Below are 22,063 nucleotides of genomic sequence, written 5' to 3'. Positions count from 1 at the left end.
TTTATGTCACAAAAATCACAATTACACACCCGATAGAGCCCCAAAAAGTTATTTTTAATAACATTCCTACCTAAATAAACTATTTGTCTAAAATGGAGGTCACCTGATTTCGGCAGCCAATGACTTTTTCTGATTTTTTTCGATGCCTCCGGTGTCGTAGTTCCTGTCCCACCTCCCCTGCGCCGTTATTGGTGCAAAAAAAGCGCCAGGGAAGGTGGGAGGGGAATCGAATTTTTTTTGGAGTTTGCCACGTGATGTTCGATTCGAATCGAACACATCGAACAGCCTGATATCCGATCGAACATGTGTTCTATAGAACACTGTTCGCTCATCTCTAATAGTAAGTGCTGGGTGCTGAAGGTTCACCTTCTGAAACCACTGGCAATCATTTGGCCACTGTGGCAGGTATTGTTTAAGAAGCAATTGTAAAGTATAAGTTATAAGCGCCCGATGAGAAACATCCAAGAACCAACAACCTACAACCATTGCTAGAAGAACACAAGCTCATGGCTCTGGTTCTGACTACTATAAAGGTCCCTTCATCAGGTTGGTACCAACCTGATGAAGGGACCTTTATACTAGTCTCGAAAGCTCGAAATATGTAATCAATTTTTTTTAAGTTAGCCATTATAAAAGGTATCAACTACTGAGGACTTCTCTCAAAAAAATTTTTCATTTCATAACCACTGGCTAACACGGTACAAGGACATTTTTTCTTATACCTATTCTAATGGCAAACAATTAGGAAGTGGTTATATCACTAAGTCTGAATACAGCTTAATATATATATATATATATATATATATATATATATATATATATATATATATTTGTAACTCTCTCTACTTTACTGTGAACTCATTAAAAATCACTTCCATTTTTACCTATGTAAATCAGGTTGCCTGGGATGAGGGCAAACCTGGGTTAGCTACCAGGCCTATACTCAGAACTGAAGTTGCACCAGATACTGTAAATAAATACATCATGAATTATTAATGATACATCACACATGGTCATGTCACTCTGACCAACACCTGCTCCTTCATTACTTTTAATGAGAAACATAGGTATCCAGGCTTTACCAAACACCCATCAATCAATCAAGACATAGCAGATCAGTAAATTGAAAATATACCTATGTTGTACTCGTGCAATTACTAAAACTAAAAAAAACAAACCCGTTTTGTGTAGTAAATACTAAAAAATGCAATTTGGCTAATTGTTTTAAAAAGAGTGACAGGTATTTCTTAAAGTACTTTCATGTATGAGACTGTGACAGCACTTAGCAGTACTGTCCGTGACCGACTGCTTCACCCAAAGTGTGAGAAGGTGCTATTGGAGATCCTTCCCCCAACCGTGGTCAGGCTGTATAATCTACATCAGGCTAAGCATTCATTCTGCACAGAGAACTAAATGATCCTGAAGTCTTTTTTTTTTAGCTGTTATGCCTCCTAGTATCTTTTCTATCTGCTATTCTGAGCTCTGCATGTGTTTTCTCTGTAATATTACTGTATTACTATGCTACTGTAACACACTGAATTTCCCCATGGTGGGACTAGTAAAGGATTATCTTAACGTATTTAAGTCCCAGGGAGCAAGTTTGTATTCAAAAAAGGGGCTGCCTGTACCTTATAAGCTCCTGGTTTGTCCAAATCTGCTTGCAGGATGTCAAACACAAGAGGGATTTTTGAAGTTTGTAAAGGGCCTGGAGACAACCTGCATACTTCAAAAAAAACCAAAAAAAAACCCTGCCATAACCTAAAATAAATTTAAGAGGCTACCTTATTATTATTATTTAAATATCACCATTAATTCCATGGTGCTTTACACTTCGGGGTTACATACAGTACACAGAATATACAGGTAGATATAATACTAACAGTGACCGACTGGCACGGTGGGGTAGAGGGCCCTGCCCGCGAGGGCTTACAGTCTATGAGGGAAGAGGGATAGAGACAGAAGGAAAGGGGGAGACTGTACAGATGGTGGTGTGGTGACAGTAGTGTTATTGGAGGTTGTAGGCCTTCCTGAATAGGTGAGTCTTCAGGGCCTTCTTGAATCCTGTGATTGTGGGGGTCAGTCTTATGTGTCTTCGTAAGAAGTTCCAGAGTATGGGGGATGCACGGGAGAAATCTTGGAGGCGGTTGTGTGAGGAGCGGATGAGAGAAGAGCGGAGTAGGAGGTCATTGGAGGATCTGAGGTTACGTGTGGGCAGGTAGCGTGAGATTAGTTCAGAGATATATGGAGGGGACAGGTTGTGGATGGCTTTGTATGTTAGCGTTAGTAGCTTGAACTCAATTTGCTGGGCTATAGGTAGCCAGTGGAGGGACTGGCAGAGGGGAGCAGCCGATGAAGAACGGGTCAATAGAATAGGAACTACTTGACTAGGTAGACCCTTAGGGTATGATTCTCTCCAGTAAGGGGGCATTCACACATGCGCCCGATGTCCGCACTTTGCTACTCCATCAGGTTTCCGGCCTCAGCCCCGAGAGACAGAGGACGGCTTCCCAGCGGTCAGCTTTAAAACCCATTCATTTGAATGTGTTTTTAAAGGTGAGCGCTGGTGTCCGCCTGCAGTCTCTTCATGGGGAAACCATGTTTTTTGGGTCGGACACAAAGTCCTGCATGTTGGACTTTGCGTCCGGCCAAAAAAAAAAACGTTTTTACCACAGAGAGGCCGCAGGCAGACACCTTTAACCCCTTCCCGACATGCGCCGTAATAGTACAGCGCATGTCGGGTCTGTAACTATGGCGACCGCCCAGGAGCCAGGCGGCCGCCATAGCCGGCGGGTGTCTACTGCTTTAAGCAGTAGACAACCGGCTCTAATGCCTCCGATCGGTCCCCGGTGTCGGAGACGCCATTTTCCTGGTGGCGCATGGGCGCCGCCATTTTGCCGGTGGTCGCCGGCTCCTGAAGCATGCTCCAAGGGCTGATGTCACGTTGCCATGACAGCCGGGAGCCTTTACAAGGCTCCCAGGCTTGACTGCAAATTCTCTCTTTTGCAGGCTGGTTTATGCAGCCTGCAAAAGAAAGAATGATTTTTTGCAATGCATTAGCATTGTAATGCATTGCATTAGTGATCAGACCCCCCGGTGTTCAACACCCCTAGGGGGTCTAATAAATGCAAAAAAAAAAAAAAAAAAAAAAAAATATAAAAAGTATTAAAAGTTCAAATCACCCCCCTTTCCCTAGAACACATATAAAAGTAGTTAAAAACTGTGAAACACATACATGTTAGGTATCCCCGCGTCCGAAATCGCCCGCTCTACAAATCTATAAAAATATTTTTCCTCTTCGGTAAATGCCGTAGCGGGAAAAATAGTCAAAAGTGCCAAAAGTTTTGGATTTTTTTTAAGGGGTCAAAATGTAAATAAAACTATATAAATTTGGTATCCCTGGAACCGTACCGAAACACAGAATATAGGGGACATGTCATTTTGGCTGCACAGTGAATGCCGTAAAACCAAAGCCCGTAAGAAAGTCGCAGAAATGCATTTTTTCTTCAAATTCACCCCATTCTGAATTTTTTTCCTGCTTCCCAGTACATTATATAGAATAATTAATGGTGGCATCATGAAGAAAAATTTGTCCTGCAAAAATTAAGACCTCATATGGCTCTGGGAGCGGAGAAATAAAAAAGTTATGAGGTTTAGGAGGGGAGTCAAAAACGAAAAACAAAAAATGCCATCGGCGGGAAAGGGTTAAAAACCCATGCAAATGAATGGGTTTTAAAGTTGACTTCCTGGAAGCAGTTTCCAGTCCAGGAAACCTGGCGGAGTGGCACATGGCGGACACCAGGCGCAAGTGTGAACACCCCCTTACTGGAGAGAATCATCCTTTTAAATTCCATGCCCTCAGTTGAAGTCTGTTTAGATGAGGACGGAATGGGGGACCCTTGGTTATGAGATTATTCCTCAGAGGAAGATGATGGGGAGAATATGTGCATACTAAAAGAATTATCAACCAGGAAAACCAATCTGCTGACGCTGGGTTCACACTAGCGCCCGGACGCCGTTCTGATCTTTCCATCTTCTGCATGCAGAAGACTGAAAACAGTCAGACCGGGTCCAGCTGTGAGCGCCGGTGAGAGTTTTATGTTCTCCGCCGCGAAACAGTTTTTTTTTAAACCAGACACAGAGTCCGACTGCATGTCGGACTCTGTGTCCAGTTTAAAAAAAAAACAAAAAAAAAACGGTTTTGTGGCAGAGAACATAAAACGCTCACCGGCGCTAACGGCCGGACACCTTTCAAACCCATTCAAATGAATGGGTTTGAAAGAGTCCTGCAGCTTTCAGTCTCCTGCTCTGTTTTATGCAGGAAACGGAAACCTGTATGAACGGAGACTGGGCGCAGATGTGAATGAGCCCTGACTAGCATCTGGAGAGTGACTTAATTATATATACCACTAAAAAGCAGACAGTGCTCTGAATTCAATGTACTGTCAGCTTTCCCGGTATGTGCCCCGATGCTGGAGATATCGGTGCTGTTAATTTTATCAGCAATATCTCACCACTGTCAGAAAGGCGAGCCTTACAGCCTAGCGTCATCACTGGGAAGTAAGGAACGCCCCCAGTACAAGTCAGTGGAAGAATACTGTTGGGGGGCATTTCTCACAATGATGACGCTAGGCTGTAAGATCTGCCCTTCTGACAATGAGGGAACATCTGTGCTGAAATTAACGGCGCCACTATCTCACCAACCAGGACGCAAATGGGGAAAGCCGACAGTGCGCTAAATTCAGCACACTTTCTACATCAATGAGGACATGAAAAGTCCTCTTTACATATTCCATTAACACGGGGGAAAATGGTGAGGAATTCGATGTGGAATTTAAGCGCTGAAAAAAAAACCCTCCCATTGACTTCAATGGGTTCCTTCTTCTGCTAGTCAATGGGAGGGGTTTTTTTTCACCATTTTTGTCCGTATGAATGAACCCTTAGAGACCTGGCACGATCCAATGGGTCAACATCAGCAGGTAGCAAAATCCACAAGGAAAGTACACTGTAGCAGTAGTTTTCATCCTGAAGTATTGCAAGAACTGTCTGTCTGTCTGTCTTGCTGCCTATTTATAACGTGCCTAGATGGCTGGTATATGGACAGAAAGGTTCATCTCAGTGCTGGTTGAATAAAAAAAAAAAAAAAAAAAAAAAAGCACTTCCGGCCACCACTGGAAGTGACACATCTCTAATGGAACACACCATCTGCCTGCCTGCATTCCATCTGTAACATCAGCTAAACCACCCTGGCAAGACCCTTCCAACCATTGCCATTGGTGATGTCACTTTTATATTCCAGGTTTTCTGTCCTCAGATGGGCGGTCTCCACTCACAAGGGGGCTGTTATGGGCAAGGATAAAAAGAGGTTTCATCATCACTTCAAAAGGGAGAACAAAACTCTGTATGGGAGAAGTAGGATAATGAATTTGTAATTTTACTCTTCTGCATTGCTTTTTGGCAAAGGTAGCAGAATAACGGAAAAGGTGCGTAAAGATATTACGATACCAGGAGTTGAGCTGTGTAAATACTACTCAGGGCTGTGACACAGAACAGGTTCCTATTAATAATGTGACCTACTAAAAAGTTAAAAATGGTGGGCATGACAAAAAAAAAAAAAAAAAAAAAAAAAAAAAAAAAAAAGAAGATGAAAGGTTGGGTAGGTTATGAGAACTGTTTAAAGGAAACATATCACCAGAAAATTACTTATTTTCTAAACCAAGTGTTTAAGAATTTTGTCATTTTAAAAAAAGGCTAAATCCTGAAATTTTCACCCTAGCCTTCAAGCCTAATAAGGCAAAATCTTGAAAAATCTGTAGTTTTTTTTTTTTGTGCAGCAGTCCTTAGTTGTATCAAACATAATTACAATTGAAGATAACACCACTATAGATAACACTATTGAGAAAAGTGCAGGCAAGTTGGCAGTTCAATTAACCATGCACAGAAAATAGAAAAAAAAAAATAATCTAGAAATCAGAAAATAAAAGCAGATAAGTGATACATTTATATATATATAATTTTTTTTAAAATTAAGCCAGGAGAGGCAAAAAAAAAACAAAACAAAAAAAAAAACAAAAACACCAAAAACAAAAAAAAACAAAACAAATCACCTGTACCTGATGCTCAGGTGTCTCCCAGAGTGGCCTAGTCCTACTGCTCTCGGCACCCAGGGCAAAAAGTGGCCTAAAGGACTTCACAGCCAGTGAGTGCACCTGCCTCAAGAAAACATTGGAGCAGCAGGACTGTGCTGGGAGGCATCGGAGCACCAAGAACAGACGAATATATTTTGTTTTTCCCACCTTCCCTGGCCTAACATATAAAAATTTTACCCTGGACAACCTATTTAACATACAATATGCAAATACTATGAAATAGTTAAGATTACTTATTAATGAAAAATGACAGCTGAAATCCAGCTGAAGTACATGGATGTTTTTAATGCAGCTTTATTGTTAGGATCCCTTTAAATATTAACCTATCATTCAATCACATTTTTTTCTAACATGTCAGAATAGCCTTAAGAAAGGCTATTCGTCTCCTACCTTTCTTTGTTTTCTCCGCGACGCAGTTCGCCTAAAATCCCGTTTTTTTCTTGGTATATAAAAGAGTTCTTTCGCAGCACTGAGGGCGGCCCCCAGCGCTCAAACAGCACTTGGGGCTGCCCCAATGCTGCGAGAGAACTCTCTCCAGCGCCGCCTCCTCTTCTTCTGCAGCGAGGTCTTCACCGCTTCTTCTTCGGTAGCGGCTTGTAACTTCTAGGCCTCGGACCTAGGGCAAGCCCAATGCGCATGCCCGCCGGCCATGAGAAAATGAACGCTTACAATACTATTGGGGTCGCCCCCAGTGCTGTTTGAGCGCTGGGGCCCGCCCCCAGTGCTGCGAAAGAACTCATTACATACCGAGAAAAACCGGGATTTTAGGCGAACGGCGGCGTGGAGAAGACGAAAGGTAGGAGACGAATAGCCCTTCTTAAGGTTATTCCAACGCGTTAGTTAGAAAAAAAAAAAAAAAAAAGTGATTGAATGATAGGATCCCTTTAAATTAATACTCATTGAAAAAAAAAACAATACATACTGTATGGCAGTTAAATTATGAAAGTAAGCACACTTTTTTTTAAATTGATTTTATTTTTTTATGGAGAATCCAGGAGTCTTTAAGTTACACAAGTGCTATGACAAAAAAAAGACAAAAAAAAAATTAAAAATAAAAATCCCTCAAAACAAATTCATTTTTTTAGTCCAATTGACATGATCAAGATTTTTTGTTTTTAATCATCAGCCAGGGTTTGGCACATGCAGCATTTTTACCCTCAGACTGTCTGAATAGACCGAATAACTATCACTTTCCCATCACAAAGTCTGACATCCAATATACATTCTAGATGTCCTACATGTACTCTTGGCTTTGTGTAAAGGATGCCCGTCTATAGTTCCTTCTCCGAGACATAAATCCAGATGGTTAGTTAGCATTGTAGACTGCATGCCTCTGGTTCATGGGATTTTCTGGAGATTTCATCCATTCCTTTTTCAAAAGTTGTTTTAGCTGGGAAAGCCTCATGTTTGGATTCTCCTGTTTCAGGCGTGGAAGATTTAGCTCTTCATATGCTGTAAAGGCGGCTTTCATTCGGCGCTCAGGATGTCGGTCAAGCTCCTTGCTGACACTATAGGTATAAAGAAGGAGTCATTCAATATTATAAAAGGTATTCTCTGACAACAATGAAAAAGAAAAAGTCTCCATACATGTCATGTGCGAGGTTAACGTTACATAGAGATCAGGCTGCTCTGCTGTCTGAAACACTACATAAATTAATACTGGTACTGATGCGCCTAATAAACCATCACAATCCATTCTGCATTAAATATTACCCAAGTGCGTGTCTGTTCCAATGAATATGTAACAAACAAGATACATTTTCTTTGTGGTTATTTTATTGACAGAAAAGATGTGTTTTAAATTCTCTGTTAAAATCTTCAACAAAATGGATTTTTGCTACAAACCTTAGTGCAGCTATGGCTTCCTCTACAGAACGTGCTTCAACCTCTCCTTCCTCTAGCACGCGACGGTTTACATTTTCTTCCAGAGGCACATCTAGGTGTGTCTTCGGCTTTTCAACAATAGCTGAGAAGAAATGAAATAGTTAATAGGGGAAGGGGTGTTCCATGGACATAACCATATTTAAATTTGTAGAAAATTCTAAAACATTTTGGCAAAATTGAAATAATTAGAAATTTTAAAAATTGTCTCGAACCATTTTAGTGGCAACAGATTTTTGTCTTGATCGGTTACCAATATTGGTAGAAACCTAGCCATGATTTCCGTATTGTGACAGATGTATCTTCTCATCCGTGTAGTGTCGCTGATGGATAACATGGCTAAACTAAGGAAATCATGGCAGATTTTCTGACAAATATCAGACTATAGACTGCCACCACTAAGAGTTTGTTCACACTGAATTTTTTTGCAGGTGGATTTTGACACAGAATCCCTATGCTTGAGTGCTGTATTTCACGGTGTCACATTTTGTTTGCCATTAAGGACAGTTATCTAGAGGAGAGTCTGATGCCATGGGAGGAGTAGAAACGCCCCTAAAGCCCTTTTCATCTAATCTGCATAAGAATAAAATGCTAAGTTTTATGAAAATGGAGCTGCAATGCAGTATGAGAAATGCATCATTGGAAAGTGTAGAAGCAGCCCTAAATTAATTTGATACCAATTTTCCTTCTGACAGACTCTCCTTAAGGCTAAAATATGTTTAGAAATGTACATATGAAACTATAGTTATGTGCCAGCAATACTTATTTGAGCCATAAATTCAAAATCTGCTATTTAAAACAAAAAACAACAACATTTTCGGGAGGGTTTTTTACAATTTTAATGTGACTGTGAATCCTGCCGGTCCTACTTACCTTTCTGAACCTCTTCCTTCTGCAAAGTTTCTTCTATCTGTGCCCGTGTCACTTTTGTGGGTGCAGGTTTTGCTTGTTTACTCTTCAACCTTGCATCTTCTTCCTCCAGCAAGCGTTGGCTTTCCTTTTTTCTCTCTAACTGTTCTAGACGACGTTTTTCCTTTTCTTCCTGACAAAAAAGGATGATGTTTAGTGTTGATAAAACATTTATTAATGATTAGTAATTAAAGCTGCATCATGAAGTACCTGGTCTACAATAAACGATTTCTGGTTCTTTCACACTGATGGCCTGTTCTCTCCCATTCACTTTAAAAGGGAAAAAGCACTGCAATACTATTTCAGGTCACTACGTAGTGTTTGGATCTAGTCTATTTCTAGCCTTACAGCTTCTGATAGACTGTCGCTCTGAGCATTTTCAGTTCAGATATTCCAAAGATATAAGCTCAGTTGGTGTTGATGAAAAATTAAGAGTATGCTAGCCAGGTGGGCAATAACACTGTGGTTCTCTGTGGGGAGGGGTTTCTGTGTGATGTATGTCCTGCATGGTCACTGCCCACTTGGCTAATAAGCCCCGATTTGCATCAACACTAACTGGAATTATACATTTGGAACATCTGGACAAATATAAATAAACAAAACACCAAAATAATCAGGGTGACAGCATCGAATAGAGTTTTCATACTGATGACCTATCCATTGGGTGTTGAACCACAAAAAGATCATGTAGCCTTGGAACATCTAAAGTGGATAGTGGCCGGGTAGTGCGTGAAGACCCATTCCTATTTAAGTAATAGGAATAGCTCTACAGCACCCGGGAACCACTGCACAGATGACAGATGAAGAGATGACCTGCGTGCAGTCAGAACCGTTGTGCCATGGCTGTTTTCATTAAGAAGGTGGTTGTCCATGTGCAGAAGTCTTTCTTCACTATGGTGGGAATTATGAAAACAGCTGTGAAGAAATGGATGGAAAGAACCCCGTATGTGTGGCCATCACACTATTCAAAGTGGCTAAAACACCAGTCAGAACCCTTGTTCTTAAAGAGAATGGTGAAATTAGCCAACACAGAATGGCAGCCCAACACGGTATATATAAAAAAACAAAAAAAAAAATAAAAAAAAATGTAACAACATGCTTTGATCATGATGTGGAAAAAAGTGCCATATATACACGCTATGAAACAAGATACAATATGTAAGGATAAACTAAAGCCCACCCTTGGGTTATTTCTATTTTTCAATCTTAGTACTGAGCATCATTAGTATGATGCAGAAGGGAAATAGAAGTGCAGACAAAGCAGTTCTAGCATGACCAGATGTCACTCCCAGGGTATGGTAAAGGCCAAGGACAACTACTCAAAGAGGGCATACAGCTAGAAGCAAGTTGTGTGGTCTGCCTTGTTACATCAAATTATCCTTCGCCATGATAAGTGTCTCTGATTATATACTACACCCTATGAACGTTTTTGTTTTAAATTTTCTTTAAATGTAGATTGTGAGCCCCACATAGGGTTCACAATGTACATTTTTTCCCCTATCAGTATGTTTTTGGAATATGGGATGGAAATCCACGCAAACACGGGGAGAACATACAAATTCCTTGCAGATGGTTCTTTGCCCTTGGCAGGATTTGAACCTAGGACTCCAGCACTGCAAGGCTGCAGCGCTAACCACTGAGCCACCGTGTGGCTCCCCATGCACATTTTTTTTTTTTTTTTTTTTTTACATGGTAACTTGTTCCCGAAGTTTTACAGATTTGTGTGTAGGTTTCCTTATTGTCAAATGGACTTATTTCCCCTTCGGCCTTAGGTGAAATAGTAGAAAAGCTAGAAAATGTGACATTTTGCTCTTTGGAGTCAACGGCATGATCAGTGTTTCATCTCAGAACCAATATTAGTAAGTATTATGAAGTGATTGAATTATACTTTTTAGAATCTGGAGAACAACTATGAGGCTCACAGACCGCCAAAAAAAAAAAATGGAATGTAAATGTGGAATTTGCCTGAAAATATGCTACAAAAATCAAAAGAAACATTTAGATTTGGACACAGATTTCCCTCATCCATAAAGCCAGAAGCAGTCATGGACAACAGCAACCCTGTCATTGTCTACAGTGGGAGAACTCAAACTTATAACTAAGGGACACAATAGAAGAAAGTGAGCGGAAAGGATTTAAACTTCAAATGGGTTTACCATTCCCATTCATGTAAAATAACGGACCACGTGCAAGCAATCCCACAAAGAAAATGGGGTGGGGGAGATATTATCCACTACCAGCAAATCCAGTGTCCAGCTTTTAACATATTAGAGATAAGAAAGGTATACGAATAAGCCCACCCTATTTCCTATTCCACTTTACTGTATATTGAGGAATCCTTCATTCACATCTCAAGATGGCTGCCCTTTTTAATCTACAGTCTTCTAGAATGACTATGTATGCTATAGCTGTCCACTTTATTATACTACCAGTTACAGTACATACACTATAATACCTTGGAAAGCTTCACTGCACAGAAGAAAGAACATGGCATATTTTTCAGTGTATATTGGGGCACACTTACCACACATTTTACATTTGCAGAAAAACCTGACTAATATGCATTATGCAGCAAGTGTTTTAGACAATTACTTTGCTTCATAAAGGACCTTGGCTTAAAGGAGGAGTTCAGAAATTACATATTTATTACCTATCCTTAGTATAGCCTCCAAATATACCGTATGATCAGTGCCCCCCCCCCCCCCATAATCAGTTGTATGCAGCCACTTCTGACACCCATACACAACAAGCAGTTCACTCTCTCCCTTGTGTTGTGACTTCAATGGGAATGAAATAACAGTACTGGCGCTTGACCACTACACAGCTTCCAGCCCTTTGTTAAACATAGCATTGGCCCCATACATCAGATCCATGCGGGGTCCACGAGACAGTCTCTCAATGATCATATATTTATGGCCTATCCTAAAGATGTAATTTGTGGACAACTCTTAAGATATAACACTGGGTGCTAAAACTGCATCAAATTTTGGTGCAAAGTAATCAAGCAAATGGCCATGTAAAGTTTAGAAATTGTGTCTAAAAATGCACCAAATTTATCATCTTTGGATTGTCTAGTCGAAGTTTACGCTGTCTAAATATTAGACAGGTTAAGTATTTTTGTCCTTCTGTCTTCAAAGGAAGGGATTCCTATGTGCATACAGATCTCTATTGCTATAACTAGAACACCGTGGTATTATCTTATGCTTCCATACTTCTTAAAAGGGAGCAGAAAAGCAGAGGAAGTAATAGATCTTGGAATCTATAGCTGCAGCAACCACTCGCCTCGGGTGCACTCGACTGGGGATAAATTGGCTAACACAGAAGAAAATCCCTTTCACCTTCATTGATTTTATTGTGGATTTTTTCTGCCAGCCACCTCATGAAATACCATCTTCAGCAATTATGTTGAATTATTATTATTACGAATACTAATATTCTGCATTCTAAAATCAATGGAAAAATGAAACCCTTCCACTTCTCTACAAAGTCCTGCATGTCCGACTTTTGTGTCTGGGCAAAAAACGGTTTCCCGCAGAGAGGTTGCATACAGACACCGGCGGTTTACTTTAAAAACCCATTCAAATGAATGGGTTTTTAAAACTGACCACCAGGAAGCCGTTCCCTATGTAGTTTCTCTAATAGGATGGAGACCCGGTGGGCGGACATGGGCACAAGTGTGAACGCCCCCCCCCCCCCCTAAACAGGCGATACATATGCACAGATGCAGAGGCTGCTGAGTAAAAAGCTTGTCACCACCCATCAACAGTGGTCAGTATTTCTCGGTTATGTTCTTATGTTCTATACAACTATGCGGATGCTTTTAAATTAAAGGGGCTCTATCAGCCTTTAAAAAGGCTATTCAGGCACCACTAATGTTATTTTAACCTCCGTCCCGTTTTAAAATAAAACTATAAAAACATATATGTAAATAATACCTTTGCATGCACGGGGGGCGGTCGTGCACGATACAACGTCATCTTCTGGCATGCCTACCTCTTCTTTCTTCTTCTTTCGGTGACTCCCTCCAGTTCTGGTTCTTCCCGGCTTCATCTTTATCTTCTTCCGGCGGTTCGAATACGATTGGTTAAAATCTGGCGCGTGCGCAGTAGCGCTCCCTCCGGAGCTACTGCACACACTCCGGCATCATTTTTCTCAATGGCAGTGCCGCCGGAGTGTGCGCAGTAGCTCTGGAGGGTGCGCTACTGTGCACGCGCCGGATTTCGACCAATCGTATTTGAACCGCTGGAAGAAGAAGAAGACGAAGCCGGGGAAGAGTCAGGACCGGAAGGTGTCGCCAAAAGAAGAAGAAAGAAGAGGTAGGCGTGCCAGAAGAGGACGTCGGTGCACGTTCAGGTATGATTTACATATATGTTTTTATAGTTTTATTTTAAAATGGGACGGGGGTTTAAAATGAGATTAGCGGTGCCTGAATAGCCTTTTTAAAGGCTATTCATGCATATGTGGGGCTCATACAGCATAATTTTGCTGATAGAGCCCCTTTAAATAAACTTAGGAAACAGATTGTCCTTAGATTCTCATTTTCATTGTGCACTATATTGGGAACATAGCAGCCACTCACTAGCTCAGGGAGAACTGAAAACTGGAGAGCGAGTCTACAGAGAAGAGAACTGCTGAAGTTCATATAATAATTATATAAAAAAAAAAAAAAAAAAAAAAAAAAAAAAAAAAAAAAAATGTTTAAAAACCCCACCTTTAAATTAAAAAACAAAAACAAGAAAAACAAAGCAAAAAAAAACCCAAAACAGTATTGCCAGGTTTGAGATCCTAAAAGCCAGATGTAAAAGAACATGCAGACTGCTTGCAAACTGTTTACATAACAGAAAAGTTATTAGGAATTAAAAGATTAGTCAATGGGTGCCCATAAAAAAACCAAAAAAACCCCCCCAAAAACGTTTTAACCAATCGATTTTTTTTTTATTTTATCCTCTTGCTATCAGTTTAAAATCTGCTTTCCATAGACCACAATGTTTATAATGTTTCTTATTTTTTGAACAGAGAAAAAGTTCTGCAGGTCTGACTTCTTTCTCCACCCAAAAGATCGGATACCAGACGAAAATCCTAAAGCACACCAGCGGATGGGGTTTTTACAACCCATTGAAATCAGTGGGTTTTTAAAACGAACTGTTCAAAATCAGCTTTTGAGGATTTTGAGACAGTTTCAAAAACTGATTCCGCATGGAGAGCCAAACACTGATGTGAACCCGGCCTTAGTCAACTCTGAGCTCTATCCCAAAGATTCATGAAGAGACAGGCAAACCCCCTGGACTCTAAGAACTTATATACAATTTCATGAAAAATGATCCAAAGGAGACTTGAAAATAAGCAGTGAAACCTTTGAAAATGAGTGTGGCTCTTTAAGAAACACCAAACAGAGCTTTCAAATAGCGCAAAAATGCATTTAATAGATTACCATCTGTAAAGCATATTGTGCTTGGAAGAGCCATAGTGATTCAACTTCCCTCTGTATCCCGGTGTCACATTGCTATGCACACTTAATGATGTGTCCTGTGAATTATTAATGCCAGTTCTATAGCTGTCTGATCAAGTGTTTAATAAACGCTCCACTCCTATAGAAGACAAAGGAAGCGATGACATGAGTAATCTGGTAAGCAATGTTCAATGCGGGAAGAAATCTACCCAAGCAGAAAAGAACATATCATGCAAGTTCACCAAAGCAAGGCAAGTTTTCGACAAACATGATACCAGGAGTTTAGATGGTAGTGTTTATGAGAAAAGTACACATCCTTTGCCGATCCAGGCTCCAAGTCATGCGGCAGTTCTGATTTGTCTCCGAGGAGCTCGGCTGGAGTTCATCCTGCAGCCATTTTATTAATTGCCTTGTATAATGAGAGAGCGGAAAGAAGAGACCCCAGTGAGTGCACAATTTCCACGTATCAAGTATCACCTGGAGTGAAACATTACAATGAGATCAACTTGAAGATTTTCCTCCCAACCATCCAGCAGAGGGCATCAATAATAGGAGCGGCAGGCATCGGCATAAGAACTGTATTCAGCCAATAATCACAAGACAAGCAATGCACAGTCAGGTAAGTTCAGGAGGCCATTATGTCAGCCTGAACAGCTCCACAGTGCACAATGTACAGTACATGCTGGTGCTTGCTGCAGTTTCTTCTTCCACCAAAACTAGAAGTGGCTTTAAAATGTATAAGAAACATAAAAAGGAAGGACTTGTACTACATCTACCTGCTAGATCCACTTGGGGTTCTGGGACAAAAACTGATATTCCTGGCCTAGTTAAACAATTATTAATTATCAATTAGTTTACTGGCTCAAGACTAATCCCTTCTTCCCACTGTATTTAGTAGGTTGTCCCCATGTATCGGCCATAGAAATCTATGAGAATGCTCTTAGTTCACAAATAATTGCATATCTGTCAACCTCTGGGGTCGTCAACCTCTGGCACCTGTGCCAAGGTGGGCACTTCGGGTGTATACTCAGCACAGGGTCCTCTCACTCTCATGGACCATGTAAACACAGTCGGAGAAGACGAGGCATGGCGTCCTAGCCTCTGCAATTCATCATTCTTCCATGAACACGCTAAAGTCGACATATGTTCATTTCAACAAGGCTGGACAGATTTCTATGGGTTTATGCAACTAAAAGAGGCCAGGCTATATGAGAGATATCCTCAGCTCCTGTAAAGATGGCTTACTGCAGGCCACTCCAAGCACTGTGTTCTCGCAAATAAGTCATAGACAAGAGGTACACAGAAATGGAAGCTGAATCAACCAGTCAATTGGTTTCAGTTATGAGGTTCATTATATAGCTTTCATGTAGGGGTCAGTATCCTTACTGTTATTACTGTACATCGCACACTGACTGCTTCATCTTGACTTTTTTTTTTTTTTAACTGGTGCCCGACACAATATGGATTGCTGCCCACGTCATAGAGGATTCTCACTTTAAAAGTGGCCTTAGTCACCCCTTATCAAGGATCATTCTCAAATGCTGAATATATTTTGAATTTCCAGACCCCTTATAGATAGTTACATGGGGCTTTGTTATGGATATCTCTATTCCTTCTCCTCATACTTGCCTACCCCTACTGAATTAGAGGCACAACAATTCACATTATCCCTATGTTTGAGGGTAAATTCCTATTTAATCTCCCCCAGCGGTCCTAATGCCTGGGATCAGAAAACCTCAGATCGGAGGTTTAACCCTTTAAATGCCACAGCCAATAGAGACCATGGCATTTAAATGGTTTTGGAAGGCAGGAAATCCCTGTAATAATATTAACCCCTTTACGAACACACTTACCTGGGAGCTGGGAACCTAATGAAGGTCTCCAGGTTTACCTTCAGTATTGGGGGGCATAGCCTAAAACACAGCTTGTCAGTTTGCGACAGACAGCATAACATATTGCACTACAATGTAATGTATTATACAAATGAGCTCAAGTCTCCCAAAATGGTGGCATTAAACACTACAATTTGTTCCGGAGAAGCCCTGATACAGTTACATTGACGGAAAAATCAAAAAGTTATGGCTCTCAGATGACAGAAAAAACCCCGCAATAAATGGTTCACCAAAATGGGCAAAATAGACAGTTTATTAAGGGCTTAGAAAATGCAGCATCTGTGAAACCACCCTTAGGCTGGGGGCCCAGATACACTTTTTTTTTGCAGAATTTTTGGAATTGATAATATATAGGAAGTACCTATACTTCACCTATCTATATGTCAATTATGCAGCTGTTATAAATTAATTATATATACAGTGATAGCAACGATATAAATTCAGAATGGGGTGGAATTGGAGAACAAGTGCATTTGTCTGACTTTTTACGGGCTTCAATTTTACAGCGCTCACTGTGTAGCCAAAATGACAAGTCACCTGTATTCTATGTTTCAGTACGATTCCAGGGATACCAAATTTATAAAGTTTTATGTACATTTTAATAAAAATCCAAAACTTTGCAAAAAAAAAAAAAAAAAAAAGTTCTTAAAGCAGCCTGTACATTTTCTATATTTCCATGTACTGTGAAGCAGATGGCCTGGTTTACTTTTTAGCTATATAATTTTGGGGAATGTCTATTGCTTTGAACGCTTTTCATGCAAATTTGGATCAGAGGCGAAACAGCGAACAAACATCAATTTGGGGATTTGATTTCCTTTTTTCCCCACTACAGTGTTTACAGTACGGGAAAAATATAAGTTTGTAGTCTGGGCGTTTTTGGACACATAAATACCTAATGTGTATGTGATTCACAGCAAATTTTTACTTTTCTATGTATTCTAGGGACAGTTTTAATACATATAATAAATATAAAATTTATTTATTTTTTTAATAGGTTATTTATTAGACCCCTTAGGTGTCTTGAACCCCCAGGGGGTCTGACCAATAATGCAATGCATTACAATGCTATTGCATTGCAAAATATTGGCATTTGTATGACAGGCTGCTTAAAGTATAACCAATATACAAATGACCTCTACATTAAAGGGGCTCTATCATTGGGAAAAGTCATTTTTAACTAAGCACATCCTTGCATAGCCTTTAGAAAGGCTATTTCACACCTACCTTTAGTATGCAAATCGCCACTGTGGTTTTCAAATGAGCCCGTTTTTTATTCATATGCTAATTAGCCTCTTGGTGCACCCCGGAAGTCTCATCGTACACCCTCTGCCTATTTTTTTCTATGTAGCCTGTGCTGCTGCTGACTTCCTGCTTCCTGTTTGCACACACAGATAGAAAAGAATAGGAGAGATACAGTGCTGCTGGGAACTTCCTGTGCTGGCTGGAAGCTAATTAGCATAAGAATAAAAATGGGCTCATTCAAAAGCCACTGAGGCGATTTACATACAAAAGGTAGGTGTGGGATAGCCTTTCTAAAGGTTATGCAAGTATGTGCTTGGTTAAAAATGACTTTTCCCAATGATAGAGCTCCTTTAATTTGACCACACTGCAATTTCACATGCGTCATACAAATGAATGGCAGACAATGCCTAAAGCACATTCATATTCCAGATTGGATTTCTTGGATCGTTTGAAAACTCCACATCAGTTCACAAAAAAATGAAATCACTTCAGGAGTTGTGGCAGACAGAAATGTAAGTAATCTTTTCTTCTATGCTTGTTGTGCGGTGTGCAGTCTATGCCAATCATCTATTCCTCTACAAGCAACATATCTCTTAATGATTAGTCTTACACATATATACACAAGGAAGAGAGATTGCAGCTGCACACCCCACCTCCCTCACAAAACTTCATTTGTACTATAAAAATTGTATGAAAGCCATGGTAACCTTTTACATTTTAAGTTGTCTCACAAACACACAATTTTAATAAGAATGTAAGGGCTCGTTCACATCTGCGCCTGGTCTCCGTTCTGCACAAAACAGGGCAGGAGACGAAAACCTGCTGACATCTTTCAAACCCATTCATTTGAATGGGTTTGAAAAGTGTCCGGCCGTGAGCGTTTTATGCTCTCCACGGCGAAACCAGTTTTTAAACCAGACACAGAGTCGGACATGCAGTACTCTGTGTCCGGTTTAAAAAAAAAAAAAAAAACGGTTTCGCCGCGGAGAGCATAAAACGCTCACCGGTGCTCACGGTCGGACTCGGCATGACAGGTTTCAGTCTTCTGCATGCAGAAGACGGAAACCTGAGAACGGAGTCCAGACGCTGGTGTGAACCTAGCGCAAGTACTACTATAAAGAACTTAATCCTATAGTTGTCTAGTGTGTACAGCTCCAATTAAGACCTATATTTCTCCATGTTAGACTACAAAGCAAATTGTGCAGTCCTATTGCTATATATCTTCCTCTTCTTCTTACATATATGTTAGTTATAAGTGGCTCAGACAGTTAAAGGGGTTGCCTGGGATATAAACAAAAATGAATCCCTAAACTAAATCCTCTCCTCCAGCCTATCTTTTAATTGACTCAATTTAATGGACTATATTTACCTATATACATTAGATTTTCTGATGATCCAGTGATGTTCCGTTTCTGCATTTTTGGAAACAAAGCATCACCAACACCCACCCCCATCTCTCTCATACTTCCCTATCTTCAGTATTCTGGTATGAAGCGTAACTTCCTCCGTTTCTGCCGGCACCTGCACAATAGAGCTTTACTGTACAGTCGCCGGTAGAAGCGAAGAGCACACACCATGCATGTGCAAGAAGTCCACAGAATAAAAAGCCAACAGGACCAAAGACACTGATCTCCAGGACACAGAAGACAGGCAAGTATGATTGCAGGGGGGAAGGATTGGGGCTGAATGAGTTAGGTAGGTAGGTAGATGGGGCTAGCTAGGGAAACAGGGAGGCAGTGTGAGGGGGATTATGGGAGTTTTAGTCCAAGTAGCCAGGGAAGCTGTAAACAAATGCAGAGGGTGCCAGGAGGTCCCAGGGAAACCCAGACATCACTCAGAACACTGTTAAAAGTATTTTGGTGCAATTATTAACCCATTTACCAAAATACCTTTTTAAAAAAAGTTTGTTTTTACCCGGAAAACCCCTTTAACGCACATATGCCAAAAACTTGCATGGCTGTTTCCTATAACTCCTATACAAGTGAATGCTTTCGATATTGGTGTCGGTACTGTGGAGCTACCATAAAGGTCCTAGTTGGGAATAAACTTTTAACCTCTTAAGGGCACAGCCTAGTTTTGACTTAAAGAGCATTATTGTTGTTTTTCATCTCTGTATTCTGAATTGACTTATATTTCATTACCACTTATATTTTTCCACCAAAATGACCAGAGTGTCTAATTTGTAACTGAATTAGTAATATTTTCAAAAAGGTACAGTTTGGTGACATGACTTATTGATATTTATATCTGTTTTTTGGAGATGGGATACACATAACACCACTAAAATGTCTTTTCAATGATATTCAATGTGAATAGTAAATATTGTATTAAAGTTATATTAAGGGTGGTTATGGATGTATAATCTTCCATTCTTTTTACATTTTCAATAATATAACATTGCATAAAGGAAATATTTATTACTTTAGTTTTATTTTTCTGTAAATTTTAATGCATTTTTTTTTTCTTAAAGGGGATTTCGTGAATGGAGAGAACTGAGAATATGTGGCATACTCTCCACTCACTGCAACTACCAGACAGAGTTGGGGACATTTTTTAAAAAGGTTCACAGATAAGTTTGTTTTTTTTAAATGCCTTTTTGAACACATGGTACAGAACCTGAAAATGAATACTTATTTAAGAATGGAAGATAAGAAGAGAGAGAAAGGACATCGCCTATAGCTAGACAGAAATTTCTAAGGGTCTTTTACATTTGCAATAACAAAAAAACTACAATAATGGGGAAATCCTGAAAGCTTTCTTAAACCAGAAGATAGCTGACGAAATTAAAAAGAACAACCTGAGGGGTTAGAGATAAAACATCTCCTTAGTGGTGTCCCCTTGAATGACCAGAGAATTCGCTTGTCCATTAACTTAGCCTCCAGTCCACAAAGTCTTAGAACACAAGTCTGAAAACAATATACCAATTTGTCTGCTATAATGGTGCCCTGCAGCAGCTGACTGTGTCCCACTTAAAACTTATATTTTTTGACCTGTGAATTGTCCTAAATTCTTTTAACTCGTTTGTTAATAATAAAAACAAAACAAAACACATGGCTCTGAAATTTGAAGGGACTATTACGGATAAATTCACATGACCAAGTTTCACCCGATTACAGTACGGGACAGTATGTTCCTGGGAGGCAGTGACTCCTTGCATTATATATAACTATGATGCTAGGAGTCCCGCTTCTGGAAGGAAGGTCAGGACTGTATGTTCATACAGTTTTTGCAGGTGGATTTTGACTGAATCCGCCTCAAAATCCGTATGCAAAAAGGCCTCCCATTCATTTCAACGGGAGTCCGTTGCTTTTTTTCCCCGTTAGCTATCTGCCTGTGGGTTCTGTGGCTGAGTCGGCCACGGTGTCCACGGCTCGAGACACACTCCTGCTTAGGCCCATTTTGGTCCTAATCAGGAGCAGGATGCCGATGTACTGCATCAGCATCCCATTGTGGCTAGCCGCACGGAAAAGTCACACGGTGGAAAAGGCTTCCGCCATGTGAACATACCATAAATCTGACAAACATTTCAGGGGTGAAACTTAATTGTGTGAATTTAGCTTTAAGTAGATATGTATTCAAGGCTAGCGTCATACGTACCTGGAACTGGGCTTTTTCTGCTGAGGCACAAATGTAAAAATTGTTAAAATCTAATAGCAAAAATTGACGAGCAGATTCATTTGCTATTTTTGTTTTGTTTTCTTGCATGCAGATGTAATTTCAGTTAGTCCTCAGTGAGCTCAGAGTTCACCCAGTGTTACCAGAACCTAAAGAATCACTAGACCTAGAAATAAATGATACAAGTAAGGTTAGGCTGAGTTCACACTAGCGTCGTGTCCGACAGCTAGTGTTCTATACTAATGTCCGCAGAAGATTTAAGCATTGGACACTAGCTTTGTCCGTTTACAATTTGCATTAATTTAAATGGGACATCATGTAGTGTCCGTGGGTGTCATTAAGTGTCCATTTACAAAGATGTCCGATTTGTCAAGCGGACAGCTAAATCCTACATGTATATCCCATATAAAATAATGCAAATTGTAAACAGACACAGCCAGCATCCGATGCTAAAATCTTGTGCGGACATTAGCTACGGACACCTACGCTAGTGTGAACCCAGCCTTACATTCCCATTAGCGTTGTTTAATCTGTTTTGCTCTGATGTAGCAACAGAAGAACAGATTAAACAATAAAGATAGATCCATTCTAGAGAGTCTGTGTTTGGCAGACTACGGGACGAGCTTAATATTGTTCATTCTCTATAATGGACATACACTCACCGGCCACTTTATTAGGTACACCATGCTAGTAACGGGTTGGACCCCCTTTTGCCTTCAGAACTGCCTCAATTCTTCATGGCATAGATTCAACAAGGTGCTGGAAGCATTCCTCAGAGATTTTGGTCCATATTGACATGATGGCATCACACAGTTGCCGCAGATTTGTCGGCTGCACATCCATGATGTGAATCTCTCGTTCCACCACATCCCAAAGATGCTCTATTGGATTGAGATCTGGTGACTGTGGAGGCCATTGGAGTACAGTGA

General features: G+C 40.3%; 1 protein-coding gene across 2 annotated transcripts in view; it reads right to left on the bottom strand.

Moving 5' to 3' along the window:
* Positions 1-7,135: 7,135 nt before the first annotated feature.
* CCDC124 (coiled-coil domain containing 124) overlaps positions 7,136-22,063 on the bottom strand; it is a 34,986-nt gene continuing 20,058 nt past the window's right edge. For both annotated transcript variants that reach the window (XM_075281794.1, XM_075281803.1), the window contains exons 3-5: positions 8,901-9,069; positions 7,992-8,112; positions 7,136-7,654 (exon numbers count right to left, since the gene is read on the bottom strand). In XM_075281794.1, coding sequence (XP_075137895.1) covers positions 7,453-7,654; positions 7,992-8,112; positions 8,901-9,069 — 492 coding nt within the window. In that variant the 3' untranslated portion in view covers positions 7,136-7,452. The remainder of the gene's footprint in view (positions 7,655-7,991; positions 8,113-8,900; positions 9,070-22,063) is intronic.

The sequence above is a fragment of the Leptodactylus fuscus genome, chromosome 1, assembly GCF_031893055.1.
Source record: "Leptodactylus fuscus isolate aLepFus1 chromosome 1, aLepFus1.hap2, whole genome shotgun sequence".
Classification (NCBI taxonomy): domain Eukaryota; kingdom Metazoa; phylum Chordata; class Amphibia; order Anura; family Leptodactylidae; genus Leptodactylus; species Leptodactylus fuscus.
Note: the sequence above shows the minus strand (reverse complement) of the source record. Positions and strands in the feature narration are given on the sequence as shown.